Below are 16,073 nucleotides of genomic sequence, written 5' to 3' on the forward strand. Positions count from 1 at the left end.
TTTCTTGGATACATGCATGCTTGTGTGTGACAGTGCTGGCACACACATGGCATCTAGAGGACAATCTTAGGTGTCAGCAATTGCCTCCACCTTCTGTGGGACAGGGTCTCTTTGCTGTCTGCTGCTGCATGAGCTCAGAGCGCTGGCCCAAAGACTTCTGGGGATTCACGTCTGTGACGGCTCAATGAGCAATGTCCCGTGTAGGCCCACAGGTTCAAACACTGCACTTGGTCCGCAGTTGGTGGCACTATTTAAGGTTATGGAACCTTTGGGTTGGAGGAGAGGACAGGGGCCCAGGAGCCCTGTGGACACCTACCGCTGCTTGTGTGGGTTGCTGCTTCTTGTTCCGCTTGGGCCTTAACTTGGTGAAGTGTTCCAGTCTCCTGCCTTCCTCTGAGGGCAGCTCGGAGATCAACCCCGAGCTTCGCTTCTCCGGCCGCACCGATGGGAAAGGTGGGTCTTCGATGTGGATCGGAACCTCTTCCAGGGCTTTATCAAGATCAAACTCCATTTCTGAAATCAAACGATCCCAAAGCAAAGGGTGATGCAGAGTGTGTTAGAAAATGCCTGCGGGCCGGGCCTGCAGAGTCCAGCTACAACCCCAGCCCTGGGGACGCGAGGCCCGATCGCTGAGTTCAGACAGACCTGTGGCGCATACTCAGACCTTCTAAAAAACAGAGCAAAAAGAAAAGAAAAAAAAAGAGAAAGAAAGAGGAATGAAGGATGGAGGGATAAAGGAAGGGAAGAAAGAAAAGAGGAAGAAAGCAAGGAAAGAGCAGAGAAACCCAGTCCCATCACCAGCAATAATAAAGTCTCAGGAATCGTATACAACTAATCTTTTGCTTTGTTCTGTCTTTCAGACAGGGTCTCTGTAGCCAGCCTAGCCTGGAACTCACGGTGTGCCCAGACTGGCCTCTAGCTCAGGTCGATCTGCAGTCTGCAAAGTGCAAAGTGCAAAGATTACAAGAATGAGCAACCATACCTGGCTGCTGAAAGTAATTTCTAAGTCAACTGCTCCTCGCCTATTACCCAAATCACTTCCAAGTTACAGAGTGGATCCCTCAGGAGAGTTAACTCCCTGCTGGGGTGTTTCCCAGTGCTAAAGAAATGGCTGGTATAGGTAGGCACTCACCAAAGGCCCTGGAGACAGGCCGCAGCATTCGGCTGTGGATGCTCTTCCTCTTGGACTTAGGAGTCATCTGGCAATCAGAGAGGCAATACTTAGGTGAGCAGGGAATTTGTCTCTCAAAACCTAAGGTACCAGGGGTTGGCTGGTTAAGACAGGTTCCAGTTTCACTGCTTAACAATGGCTCTGCTGTGGCAGCTGCTAGGTTAACTCAGGAGATGCACTGACAAATTTCTAAATGTTTAGAACTATCACAAGTGATTCAGCCAACTGCTCTTTTATCCCACACCCCTAACCAGTTAAAAATCTATTCCTACAGCCGAGAAGAACAGGGAATGATAATTTAACTCCAAGCCGTATTCGAGAATGTCAAAGTGGAGATAAAGAATGAGAATCAAAAGGCTGTGAAAATCAGTCACAAAGCAGTGAAAGAGATTATTCATGACTGTAATTGTCGGTTGTCACAGCAACATTGGTGCAGGGACACCGAATGCACCCTCTGTCTGTCACTTCAACTCTTTAGGTAGCTTAACTCTTTAATTCTCAGTGTGTCATCAAAACTTCAGCACAGTGAGCCACACTGAAAACTATCAGCTGGCACTTCTCAGCATGTCTTAGATCCTGCTACTGCCCTTTGAAAAATAAACCCCAAAGCAAGGTCACACTTGAGGACATATTCCAAGTGTTGGTGTCAAGCATGAACCATCGGCCACAATTCACATCTGTCATCCAGTGGGCCTTCCACCCCCCCCCAGCTGTCATCAGTGTGGACCATCCACCACCCCCAGCTGTCACCCAGTGTGGATCACCCACCACCACCCACACCTGTCATCCAGTGTGGACCATCCACCACCACCCACACCTGTCATCCAGTGTGGACCATCCACCACCACCCACACCTGTCACCCAGTGTGGACCATCTACCACCACCCACACCTGTCACCCAGTGTGGACCATCTACCACCACCCACACCTGTCACCCAGTGTGGACCATCTACCATCAACCACACCTGTCACCCAGTGTGGACCATCCACCACCTTGCACAGCTGCCACCCTCCAAACATACACACACTCTGAGGCTGGGAAGCACCTCAGGCATCCGATACACATATAAACTTGAAGGTCATCATCACATCATGGGATACATAATAAACACTAATTAATCTGAGCTGTCAGGGGATCTGGCCCAGGATTGAAACTAGAGAAGGGGCTAGCTCAGTGATTTTCTTACTTTGCCATTTCTACCAATGATGGACTGAAGCTGTGTTTAAACAAGCATGATACTGTTTTAAATTTCTTCTTCTTCTTTTTTTTTGTTCTGTTTTGGGGAGGGAAGAAGACAAGCTCATACTATGTAGCCTAGGCTAGCCTCAAACTCACAATCTTCCTGCCTCAGACCCTTAAATATTGGGATTTTAGGCAGGTGCCACCATGCCTGTCTTTAAAAAAAACAAAAACAAAACAAAATCAAACAAACAAAACAAAACCTGGTCCACATACAAACTAACAGACAAATAGAGATGAAAGAATGTTGCATACTTTGGCATAATGGTAATCAGCTAACTAAAAAGTTCTACATTCTTTAAAGGTTCACATGGGCCTAGAAAGGCAAACAACTCTTCAGTTTCGACAATTACCTGGCTTTCAATAAAAATGCCCATTTGTTACTATTTAATGTTGGCAGAAAACGGAGATAAAGCCAAGTGATGGGATTCACCCATAGGACAGCTTTCCTAAAAGGCCAGCGTGACTTGCTGGAGGTGACCAGTCTGTGTGGGAAGCCCACGGGTTGAATGGGAGCAGAGGAGTGACCCGGGAAAACCTAAGCAGGGTCTACTTATAAGGAAAGCCTCTGACAGAACACATGTGTTTAGTCCTTCAGAGCTTTCTAGACCTTGCGAACAATCTCAGTGGCTAAAAGAATCCTACCAGGGATTTGGTTATTTACCCATGGCCCCAGCACAGAAGGATCCCAAATTCAAGCCAGCCTGAACTTAGAGCAAGGTTGAGGCGAGCCTTGACCACGCGAGATCCTCTCTGACACACACACGAAACAAAAACAAAAACTAAGCTTGGGATAGAATTTCATTCAAATAATCATAACTTGGAAAGAAGTTCAAAATGCACGTGTGGAGGAGACCTGAAGATTTGCTTCCTTCTCGTGCCTCTAGGTTTGGAGGTTTGGTTTTAGAGAACATTCATGGATACAAGCAAGCAAGGAAGCAAACAAACAAAAAAACCCCAAACAAAGAAGAAACAACTTAGCTCAGATTCCCCTCTCCTTAAACCCATTATGATAGATAAGTGATACATATGAAATGTGTCAAAATTATAACATTTTATATCATTACACTAGTTGTATTATATAAAAGGGGATACATACATAATTTCACGAACAGATAAAGGACAGATAGTATCTAGAAAAGAATTGCTTGTGTATTGTATGGATGCATCAACTGTCAATTTAAAAAGCCTATAGGAAAGGGTAGACTAGAAGGTGGAACTTCCCAGGGCAGAAAGAATTCTGGGATAGAGCTAGGCATGGGAGATTAGCCCCATATATGCCAAGACGAACATGGTACGAAGGCATAGGTAACCAGCCACATGGCAGAGTGTAGACTACAGTAAATGGATCATGATACGTTATGATCTATTCAGAGAAGAGCCAGGAATGTGACCAGTGTATTTGTAACTATGTTTTGAGCCTGAGTCTTATTTCTAGGAGCATGGGGCTGGGATGAAGAACAGGACCAAACGTAATATGGCGTTTAGCTTAGCCTAGTCTTGGAGACATATTAAAACATAAAAGTCACTGGGCATTTCATTGGCTGACACGGATCAAAATGAAATTACTTTTCTTATTAGGATTGTGTTTTCCAATAGTTCAAAGCCTGGTATAAAGTTCAACTATCAGAGGGAAATGCTGTCTAGCACATTTCATTGTGTTTCTACACTACGAATAACTCTTTTTTTTTTTTTTTTTTTTAAGAAGGGGGAGCTGTTTTTTTTTTTTTTTTTTTTTGAGACAGGGTTTCTTTGTGTAGCCTTGGCTATCCTAAATTTAACCCTGTAGGTCAGGCTGGGCTCGAACTCATAGAGATACGTCTGCCTCTGCCTCCTGAGTGCTGGGATTAAGGGAAAAGCTACCACCATGCCACACATGAATGACCTTTCTAAGAGCTGAGAACTGCTAATTACGTTTCTGTAAAAGTCTTTCACTGATCTTACTATTTCTGTTAGCTCTCAGGTTTTGCCATACTCACAAAGGGGTGACAGTTCTTGGCTACAGGGAGTTCAGTTGGTTCTATCAAGAACGCAACCAAGTCCCGAGTACTGCCTCAAGCCTGTGATCCCACCAAGCAAAGGGCTGAAGCAGGAGGATTGCTGTAAGTTTGCAGCCAGGAGCTACAGACAAGACCCTGTCTCAAAAACAATGAAAGACTCTCCAAATGCCAGTGCCTTCATTTCTTTCTCTCAACCTCACCTCTCACAAGCTGTGCCTTTTCTTTCTTTGTGATACTTTCTTTCTTAGTTTTATGGAAAATACAACTTGCCCACAGTCTCACTTGTGTTTCCATTACACAGAACCTAAGGGAGGAGATGTACACATGGACGGTTTTCTGCACAGGGCCATTGTAGAAGGATATATTCAGCTTCTCTAGACATCCCTGCGTTCACATGCTTTTCTGCCTCACACCGGCTGGGCTGAGAAACTGAACCCTGGGTGGATGGACAGCAATGGCCCCTCTCAGAACTCTGAGTGCTCATCTCCCTTTGTCCCGAAACCAAAGGGTTAATTCCTTCCACTCTCACACCTGAGTTCTCATCCACTATCTCTGGCCACCTGTCAATGGCTCAGTGACTTTCCGACTTTCCAAGTCAAGGAAATCACAAACTGCTCTTCAGATGAAGGGCACAGACAGTCGAAGCAGAAGCAGCAGAGTCAGCTTTAAGCCAACACAGGACTAACTTTTTTTTTTAAATGCAGCTTATGAGTAAGAAAAGGGAAAAAATATGTTAGATCTTCATTTTTCCAATGCAATTTTAGAAGGAAACCTTAAATATAGACTCTCCCGTCTTGACACCATAAAGTGCCAATAAATCTGTACTGTGCTCGATGTGTGAGCAGCATGCTGTGACTGTTTCCAAAGGGCCCAAAAGCAGCATGGTTATGTTACTTGGAAATCCTACTCAGTGGATCTCATTTTTATAATGAGTATAAAGCTATTCTGCTTATAGCTCAAGAGAGATTTGTTCGCTGTAAATTATATAACTGCAATTTACGAAGTAATGATAGAACTTGGTTCTCAGCAGGCTTCCCTCTCTCAGACCCAGTTCTGCAGGTGATCCCTAGGCAGGTTAGTTTTTAAAGATGAGACTTAAATTGCTCAAATCGCCATGAAGATAGGATATGAGAGTTTTCTAATAAGAAGCACATTTTTTTTTGGTACCATGTTTGCACAAAAAAAAAAAAAAAAAAAAAAAAAGTCTATGATGCTTTCATTCCAAGCTCAAAACCAAAAATATTTTCTTTTTTCTCTAAGGCAAAAGGACCCCCCATGCTCCCACAAAACCAATGCTAGTTGAGAAGCAGATTGGGAAAGTCCAACATGAGAAACAAATCATAATGCCAATTTTCTATAGCCCTGGGCCTGCAACAAGCGATATGACAAGAATGAAAAATACTTGGGCAGCTTGCCCTTGAGTCTTAAGAACTGCCTCCCTCCCCCAAAATGTGGCATCCTCCTCATCCAAATTCTCTTACTCTCAGACATCCAGCTGGGGAGGTTTTCAATTCACCCCTTGGTTTATTTAAGACTGAACCATCTGGTCAACCCCAATCTCGTCTCTAAATTGTTGCCTATTTCATTCAGGATCTGCTGATGGAATGACAACATCTCCCGGGAGACCAGCCAGGCTGTGCAGAAGCAAATGGAGCATGACAATGCCAACCAACAGTGCCAGGGACTGCAGCGCCACCGGAGGATACTTACACTTGTACAGCAGAGAGTCTCCATGCAGCAAAAGGAAAGAAAAAAATATGAATGGAGGAGAGACAAAGCAACAGCATCACAAGAATAAGGGAGGGAGGGAGGGAGAGCATTTACAAACAAAGTAGAGAAAGCTAAAATATGCAGAAAGCCATCGCAGCAAAGGGACAGGGCGAGACTGGTGCCAAGTCAACCGCATAAAGCATGGAGCCTGGCTTCCACTGAGCAGAAGCGTGGTCGTAGCATGAGCACTACAGTGTTCTTCCCTCCGCATCTCAGTCTCCAAACCCATGGTGACATCAGCAGCCCGAGCACCCCGTGGACAGAATCCTGGACAGCTCTTAGACACCCCCCCCCAGGTCTCTCCTTGCCCCTGCAACAGTGTGAGGATGAAGATATCTCCTGAAAGCCCGTTTATACCCCTCTTTGCTCTTCCCTGCATTTCAGAAGATAAGCACTGTGATTCTCCCAGTCCCTCAGTTATCAACGAAAGCTTCTTAGAGACCTAATGCTGGGATCTCACACGGTCAATCAGTCAAAGAGCAACTGAATACTTTCTGGTGGGAATTGACATTTTACATTAAAACTTTACATCCACTGGTCACCACGGACAGCTGTTAACACATCTTATTATTTTAAATTTATTTTAAAAGGTGCATTTGAGTTGTCAGAGTGTTTGAAAATAGCATGAGGTGACAGCGAATCCTTCTAAAGCTTCCAGAAGACATGCTGTGGACTGCTCCCTACTCTGTCTCCCTGAAGCTGCCTTTTTCTTACTTCTGTATGTTATGCTCAACATAAAATGAAATGAAACTACAGAGCTCCTCAGGCTGTGTGTGTAAGCAGCGTGTGTCACCACAGAGGAAAGGGAAGATGTAAGTAACAACCATTCCTCATGACCACCCGCCACCATACACACAGAATGGCTTTCTCTGGCAATGTTGGGGGAAGCCTTGCCCGTGGAATTCTTATTTCATACTCACTAAGCATTTTCTTCAAACATGGTTCATTTTATGATCTATCAAGTGAGCACAGACACACACATACACACACAAAAATCTTTGCTAAGTGGAAGGAGAGGGAGGACAAACATTCAATTGCCATGCTGTGTTAACGCAGGCGCCTCTGGAACATCCGCAGAAGTGTGATTATATAACTCTTAATATGGAGAGTCAGTTTCATAGATCACCTTAGGCTTCCTCTTTCTGAGAGGTTAATTCATCAAGACAAGTCCTCTGCCCCAATTACACACTCAATGATCATAACAAGTAACACTGAATAGCCTTTTTGTTGGCTCATTTCCTCAAGTGACAGTCCCCATGAAGAAGGAAACCATGGCAACTAACAACTCAACATTTAGACAAGGTGAAGACCATCCACTTTCACACCTCTATGTCTTTGGAACTCACTTAGGCTGTCCTGATGTTTCCATCTCTACACTGAGGCAGGAAGGAGTTGCAAGCAGAAAGAGACATTCAAGAAATGGGTTCAAACTTTGGATCTCCTTTTGGCTCAGCTATGAAATCTGGAACTGTGTTTTTATAATGTCAGGCTAGTTTTCCAGTTTGAAATAAATTATTGCGAGGATTAAACAAGATACAGGCTATGAAGTGTTTACTACAGCACCCAACATGCCATGCTGCACCATGCTGACCACACTAGCTTCAGTGATTGGTCCTGACTGTGTGTGAACACAGTCGTTCTTTCTTTCCTTTTCAAAGGGAAGACGAGGGTTGGAAGAGATGAAGTGAAAAGTAGATTTTTTTTTCACCGAAAAATATCAGGAATGGTCTAAAAACCCACTGCTGGGGAATGAATGAATGAAACAGACAGGAGGCAGTGGCTCACAGATACAGAGGGTAAATGATGGAACGGAAGTTAAAAACATGTAGAGCGAAAGGACAGAATCGCCAAGCAATGTTCACCAACGAGTTCCAGAAAGACACATGCTGGTGTGCCAGCTATGGACATTCTAAAGTCAGGAAGCCACACCATCAGCTAGCTGCTTATGAACAGAGAGATGTATAAACACGGAAAACATGTCCCATCACACCCTGGTTGTTCTAGTGCACACCTTTACATAGAAGATACGGGCGTGTCACCAGCTGGCTCATGGGAGCTGGGAATATTGGCATTTGGCACAGAAGAATACTTTTAATAATGGTCCTGGTTGCCCCCACTCCCAAACTAGAATTATCTTAGAAGAGGGAACCACACCTGTAGACAACCTTGTGGGGCATGCTCTTAATTAATGATGGATAGAGGAAGAGGCCAGCCCACTGCCGGTGGTAGCACCAGAGGGAGGTGGTCTGGGGTGTAGAAGCAAGTGCACTGAACAAGCCATGCAGAACAAACCAGTAACAGCACTCCTTCATGGCTTCTGCTTGAGTTCCTGCCCCAGCTTCCCCTAGCCAGTGATGAAGTGTGATCTGAGACCTGTAAGGTGAAATAAACCCTTTCCTCCCCAAGTTGCTTTTGGTCATGATACTATATCACAGCAATAGAAACCCTAAATAAGATGAACTGCTTAGTAACACCTCAAAATGTTTGTTAAGAATCAGTTCTAGTCTATGGAAAGGATACACGGGAACTACTGTGAGTCTGGACTGACTCCACAGGAGCTCAACAGAAGGCCCCAGATAGTACCAGCAGGGCCACCTCCTGCTGGGTATTAATGAAATGACCCAGCAGTTCAAAAGAGTTTGAGGGTTTAAAAAATGCTCTACTATAATATTCAGGAAGAAATTTATAAACTTTTTAAAATGACAATTCTCTCCTACCATGTGGGCCCTGGTGATGGAGCTCAGATGGTCAAGTTTGGCAGTAAGCACTGCTGAGCATGGTGTCCTGGTAGAACCGTTCAAAGGTTAATATATTTTTATATTTCTTCCCTGTGTACCTCTATGTGTGGTCATCCCAGGAGTGATATACACCTCTAACTATGTATGGTTAGAGAATCAAAGGAAACTAAAAGCTGTTACATGGTATGTAATTCATATTCTATAGTCTATGTTCACTATTTTTGCAACTAAAACCTATGACTGTTTTCTTTGAGACAGGGTCACGTGTAGCCGAGGCTGGCCTCAGGCTCCTAGTATAGCTAAGGCCGATGCTGAACTCTGGTCTTCCTGCTTCTGCATTCTATGTGCTGGCATGTTCCAACGTCTTCCTCAATTACCCTCAATCATATAACATCCCCCTCCTTAGGTCCGGGACCTAGAGAAGAACTGCCCATTCTGTGTAAGAATGTATCCTTCACCTTTTTAATCTAATCCAGCACCTACCAACCTACTTCTCTCCCTACCCCAGTGCAGCCTTTCTTCTTCCTAATACCGACTGCCTTGAAGGCTGCTGCATAAACCCGCCTCATCTCCTGTCCTTCCGTTCCATCATAATGAGATGCACAGGAAACGGTTTTAGGCGGGAGTGCCACACAGTGGGTGCTGTGACCTGCTGGGTCAGTCACAACAGGCATCCCACATCATGTGGGCACTGTTGCTAAGGATGCTACTTGGTCTCTTGATTGGAGTGGGGACTTCCTAGGTACTTCCCTGTCAAGTGCCACTTCTCTCTGTCATTAACAGCCACTCTGGGAAGTGCTACTTTCAGTCTATGCAGAAAGCCTATTTACTAACTGCCGCTCTTGCCTGAATCAGTGAGTGCAAAGAGAGCTGTAAAGATTTTTTTTACTACTTCCTCCTTCCTGTGTCTATTAGCTGCCCTTCTTTCATAAGCCCCCATGACCGCTTCTTTCTTGATACATTTTTTTGAAGCATTACTAAGAACATGTGGGTTCTTAAAAAATTAATTCAGTGTATAATAAGACTTTGCAATTGCTGTTCTCTCTGGCACTCAGTGTCCCACTGGGGTCCATTCAATCTACCCTGCATGTCCTTTGAGATGGTCTCTTTGGATATAATACCAATCCTCACTCTTTGATTTCAGACATCCTTGGCTGACCTTGTACTTCTCTGTGCACTTCGAAAATGGATCTAGGTAATCCCTGCCTAATGAAGTACACGAGAAACCTAAGAATTCCTGACTAGATTATCGCTGAGTCAGTGCTCAAAGGGAAGCTGAATCTGCTTCTAATTGATTTATAGCCATAAATGTCTAACCTAATGTTGTCACATTTGTACTCAGAGAGTAATCTTTAATGCATCCTTATTTTCGAAAGTCTGAGGTAATGCAAACCCACTGAGAAAAGCAGATGTAGCTCTTTCTCTGTTAACTGTTGGCTTGCATAGAGTACTTCCCTTAAACCTGAGGAAGAAGCAGAAGAAAGCGTCAACTTCGAGAAAGCTGGAATAAATGAGGGACAAAGGAGGAAGAGTAGGAGATGGAGGGTGTGCCATGCTTCTTCCTGACACCGTCGAGTCAGCTCCCCTCTCTGCCCTCATTAGCTCTCTACCGCAGTACAACATGACTGGCCAGAGCTGTCACAATAGCACAATGGCGTGCTATCCTAAAGTTGAAATGGTTCGTTTCCTTATTTCTTCAGATCTACAAATATTTCTGATGCAATAAAACTAAGCTATTACCTGCCTACAATGCCACTTTCTCCAGGGAACAGGAGACATTTCACCGTTTCTCTACTTTAATCCGATAAAAATGAGCAAAACTTCACAATTGAGTACTCTCTTTACAAATGAGTAGAATATTTTTCTCGGTATCAGAAAAAAAAAAAAAAAAGAAAAGAAAAGAAGAAATAAAGAAAGAAATCATCTGGTACTGACTTCAAGAAACTATGTCTGTAGTTGTTGAAGTTGCTGTTAGTGTTGTTGTTTTCTAAGGATTCTCATTGTTGCCTAGTCTGGCCTTCATCTTTCTACATAACTGAGGCTGGCCTTGAACTTCTGGATCTACCTGCTTCCATGTCCAGAGTGCAGAATTACAGGCATGTGCCACGCTGCCTCAAAGCAAGTGTCGTTGAGCAAGTGGTACTGCAGGTGGACACAGGGCCGTGTGTAGGAACAGCAGTGGGTCCTCAGCCCCTCTGACAGCTCAGTGAGAGAGGGAGCAGAGGAATCCCTGAGAGCTTTGCCATTTGGGAAGATGCTGCTGTAGCAGCTTCACGGCAGCTTTGCCAACATCTATTCTCATCCCTGTGAAAGAACAACCCAGAACGCCCTACTGAGTATTACACCCCTGCAACATGTATCAAAGCTACTTCATTCTGAAAAGAACCCATTTACCATGGAAGGCAAGAAAAAGGAGGTTAGGGGAACACTTCTACACTCGTCTCCAGATTAGGCTCCGCCGTTTGGTGACATCACGGAATTAGCTCTGTAAGCATGTCACAAGATAACAGCTGCCAACAGCGTCAACAGAGAACACGCTGACGCCTACATTAGTTTACTCCCTGCAAAAATAATGTGGGTGGTAAGATGGCACAGTGGGTTTATAAAGGCTTAGCCACCAATCCCAAGGACCCAAGCTGCATCCCAGAGCCAGTGAGGTAAAAGGAGAGAGCTGATCCTCCTGACTTTCCCTGTAGGGCAGAGAGGGAGAATACAGCAGTCAAACCTCAGTGGTACTGAGCAGGGGCAAGGGGACTTCAGGCTTGGTGAGTGGAGATTCTGGGTGATGTTAGGGGCACCAACTAGTCTTTCCACAAGGCTCAAGTCCCATGGGTCCCAAGCGTTTCTGAGGCCAAGACCTCAATTTTCTTAATTCCAACTCTTTATCCTCAAACAGTGCTTTGGGTAAGCACGCCTTACCTTACCATCTAAGCTTGCGAAACCCAGTCTGACCTAGAAACCAGAATATTTGCTATGCTTTGCTTGTGTATCTGTGCTATTTGTGTATAATGTGTGTGTGTGGCATGTGTGCGTGCTCGAGTGCGTGTGTGTTGCAGTAAATATTAAAAAATAAAAATGATTATCTCTCTACCGTCCCTGTGGCTCACTCTTCAGGCCCGACCCTGATACGGAACCGTGTGCACCTTTGTCGCTCGACCCAAGCCACCTGGTCCGAGCTACCCTCACGGCCCAACCCTGTCGTGCAACACGCTTCCCTGGCTGTTTTCTACCACCTGTTCTCTGCCTCTGTCCCGGGGTATTTTGCTACCCCAAAATCCCACAAACACAACTCTACTCTACAGTCCGATAGCTTTTCATACAGGTTTATGTGTTCAACTCTCAGTCCACAAACCTCTACACATCAAGACTGCATCAAATAGACAAAGACACAAACTGCCCTTCTTGATGAGATACCAACAGCTTCCTAGGGCCTCGTAAGCATCTCAATGAACATTAGTAACATCTGATTCTGCCCAAACCCATCTCTTCCACCACCACCCTACCCCCCCCCCCCCTACAAGGCCAAGTGTGATGAAATATGGCTTCTTCTTTCCCTTCCAGCCTCAGGACGCCTCTTTCCCTTTACTCTTGTTACACTCTCATGGACAGCACTCTAGCTCTCCCCGTTGAGCTGAGGCTCTCTCCTGGGTTTACTTACTCATTCTCTTCCCCAGTCACTGCTCTTCCAAATGCCAGTGTGTCACCAGTAGCTGTGAACCTAGTACAATGCTTAGAACCTTCCTTCAGGAAGCCTTCCTTGACAACGTTCCTTCCCTAGGAACCTTCTCTGTTTCCACAGCAACTACCACTCTTCTCTTAAAACATACCATTCAACTATATTAATGAAGAATCACTTCAGTCCAGAAATGACCATAGGCACATAGAAGATTGTTTTGTTTTTTTGGATAAACTGAGATGAAGAGAAAGTGATGTCAGAATTATGGCTGAATACTTCCTAAGGTGCTGGCTGCCTTTTATGGTCAAGCCCATTCCTTTTGCTCTCAGCTTCTAAATCGGTCACACAGACAGGAGGTTCCAGCAGGGACACAACTGTGTCTAAGGGTATGGAGTACACTGCTAGGAGTCAATGCCTGGTGTTGCTATGAGTCTATTTAAGAGATAATTTTTTAGTGTGAGGTCTCTGTATATACGCTTATGTGTGCAGAGGCCAGAGCTCGATGCCAAGTGTCTCCTATACATCACTCTCCACAACCATGTTTTGAGCGAGAGTCTCTCCCTGAACCTGAAACTCAATATTTCAGCTCGACTGGCTCACCCGCAAGCCCCAGGGATGCTGTTTCCAGTGCTGGGTTACAGATGTGCACAGCCACAGAACCTGAATCTGACACCCATTGAAAAGAGCATATCACACTCTAAGCCATCTTCTCAGCTCACGAGCCTCCTATGAAGGAAGCCTGATATAAAATAGGTAAAACATACATGACAAGTTCTTACATGTGCATGTGTGTACCACTGAAACAGACACTTGATGTAGTCTGATACTATGTTCCTACTTCTTTTTAAAAAATGCTTTTTAAACTAGGTCTCAGTGGCTTCTATGTAGCTCAGGCTACACCTCAAATTCACAGTAACTATCTGTTTACCATCCAAATGTTTTGATAGCATGCATGCGTCACTGCAGCTAGCCTGTTCATACCGGGGAATGAACTGGACCTTGCATGTGATAGGTACACACATTACCACTCAACTGCCTCCTCAGCCTGCTGTTGAGTTTTCATTTAAAGACTGGGTCTCGTTAAGTTGTCCTGCCTTGAACTTATTCTGTCTTCCAACCCTTGATCCTTCCAACTCAGCCATGTTCACACCTTTTCCTGCTTGATTATAAATCTTTCTCATACACCCTGCACTGGAAAGGAAATGCATGTCTCCAGAAATAAAGCCGTGCTCTGTGACCTCAATTCAGTGGTTCACTTCCGCCTTCCAGTGTCTAAGCAAATCCAGGACTTGCTTACATGTCAGCTCCTGGTTCTACCCAGATTAGCACTCTGACGGTGCCCTTCAGTGTGGCAAGCCTGGTGGGAAGCCAAGAATATCTGACACACTATAAATGTTTCATGGATAAAGAAATGGGTCTAGCCTTTATTTTTGAACCAGAGTTTCTGACAGTGCATCACTATGTAAGACTTGACCAGCAAACATTACATCTGCCTCTTCCCCTGGGCTATTTTTTTTTATTTCACTGTTTATTCTGAAACAAGAACTCATCTAGCTCAGGTTAGCGTAGAATCCCCAAACCTCCCTTTCTCCTTCTAAATGTTGGGATGATAGGCATGTGCTACTACATCGAAATCCTGGATCCTACTGAGGGCCAACAGCTATTTCTTCAACCTCTCCATGACCTAGGTAACAGGTGTGGAGGAATTTTCTCCTAATTGATTAAAGTAATAAATATAAGAAACCAATCACTGGGAGAGAAGAAGGTGGGCCTTCTGGGTCCAAGAGAGGAAGAGGAAAGGCAGGAGCAAGGCTGCCTCAGTGTAGACCAGGAGCTGTTAGTCTGGTGGCAGATCTGGGGGATCTATCACCACAGATTTCTAAGACAGACTAGTAGGTAAAGTTAGGAGGCTAGATTCTGTGCCCAGTGATTGTGTTATCTGTTGGTTCTCAACTAGGATTGTCCAGATTCAACTAAACTCCAGGGAAAGGCAACCATGGCGGAGTGTGGGTTTGTGAGAGGGAGCCCAACCAGCTGCAGAACTTTGGGAGTGCTGAGTAGGTTTGGCAGCAGACAGCTATGGGGAGAAGAGAGCTGTCTCAGAGATCTGGAGAAGCCTTGCCAAGGGAAGATGTGTGGTTTCAGATTATGTGCCGGACTGGAAACAGAAAGAGACCGCTGGTCAGTGCTTAGCCAGTGATAGAGTGGATTGTTTTTTAATGTTACATGCCGCAAACAGGTCTCCATCAATGGCCTCCCATCTTGTCTTTTGATAGACATGCCCTTTCATAATTCAAGTTCATTCTTAGAATCTGCATAGAATCCTTTCCCCAATTTAAATATTGTTGAATTCAGAACCAAAGACAAAACTCTTTGCTTCAAAACAAAATAAAAAACTTTTTTTCTCCCCCTTTCTATTGTGAGCTAAAATTAAAGCCTCTCCCATCTTCACAGAAATACCAACCAGACTAAGACCAGGGCAGGGGTGGAGTACGTTGTAATAGACCACTCTCTAAAGTGTTATTCAGATGGAAAGGCTATCAGAGAATAAAACTGCAAAGAGAACCCTAACGATCACGATGTGGTGGACCAACGTCTGTGCAGACAAACATTAGTGCAGCGGATTATAAATGAGACATGCTGACCGCAGCCTGTGGCTTGCAGCCTTGCAAACAAACCACTAACTAAATAACCGCCGGAGCTGACGGCACAGGCGGCTGAGTCATCTTCAAAGCACAGAGACCTGAGTCCAAGTTCCAAAACCTATTTGGAAAGCCAAGCACAGTGATGTAATCTCAGTAGAGGCAGCGGCAGGAACCAGCAGGCACCAAGTCCCAGTGGGAGACATTGTTTTAAATACATGGTAGACAGTTCTGGCTGACCCTTGAGTCTGACCTCTCTGGTCTCCATATACACACACATACCTACACAGATGTGTGTTCACACATGTGCACAAGCACACACACGGAGGAAAAAAAAGCAATGACAAAAAGCTCATATGACTTATGCCTATATAGCAATAAGATCATGGAGGGGCAGGAGGGACATAAGTTCAAGGTCATCACTGGGTTTACAAAAGTTGAAGGTCCACCCTGGGCTACAGGAGACCTAGTCTGAGCTTCCACACACGTGAACTGCTGGTACCAGAAAATGAAGCAATTACTTTAAACTCGTTTTTAAAAATAGTATCTTGACCAGGTCCAGTGTATTTTCACTAAGTTTTAGAATGCATTCGATAGCTTAAAATTATCTATTGAATTATGCGGCTGGAAAGTACTGAGGGAAATAATTGCTGCTTTATCGTTGGGAGACGGAACTTGCAAAGCGGTGTTCTAGTCCATTCAAGCCTGCTCCAATCCTCCAAGCAAATCGCAGCAGGAGATGAATGGCTCTTCAGCAGGAGTATCTTTTGATTTTGAACCTGTCTGACACTTAATAAATAACTGACAGAATGGGAGACAATTAGTGGGCTGATAAC

At 44.7% G+C, this 16,073-nt stretch overlaps 1 protein-coding gene across 4 annotated transcripts in view; it reads right to left on the minus strand.

The window, feature by feature from the left end:
• Positions 1-16,073, minus strand: part of CARMIL1 (capping protein regulator and myosin 1 linker 1) — a gene marked incomplete at both ends in the record, with an annotated part of 248,123 nt that overhangs the window by 22,574 nt on the left and 209,476 nt on the right. For all 4 annotated transcript variants that reach the window (XM_080918584.1, XM_080918582.1, XM_080918581.1 and 1 more), the window contains 2 exons: positions 317-513; positions 1,133-1,199. In XM_080918584.1, the coding sequence (XP_080774710.1) occupies positions 317-513; positions 1,133-1,199 (264 nt within the window). The remainder of the gene's footprint in view (positions 1-316; positions 514-1,132; positions 1,200-16,073) is intronic.

This window comes from Micromys minutus (assembly GCF_963924665.1).
Source record: "Micromys minutus genome assembly, chromosome: 6".
NCBI classification, from domain to species: Eukaryota; Metazoa; Chordata; class Mammalia; order Rodentia; family Muridae; genus Micromys; species Micromys minutus.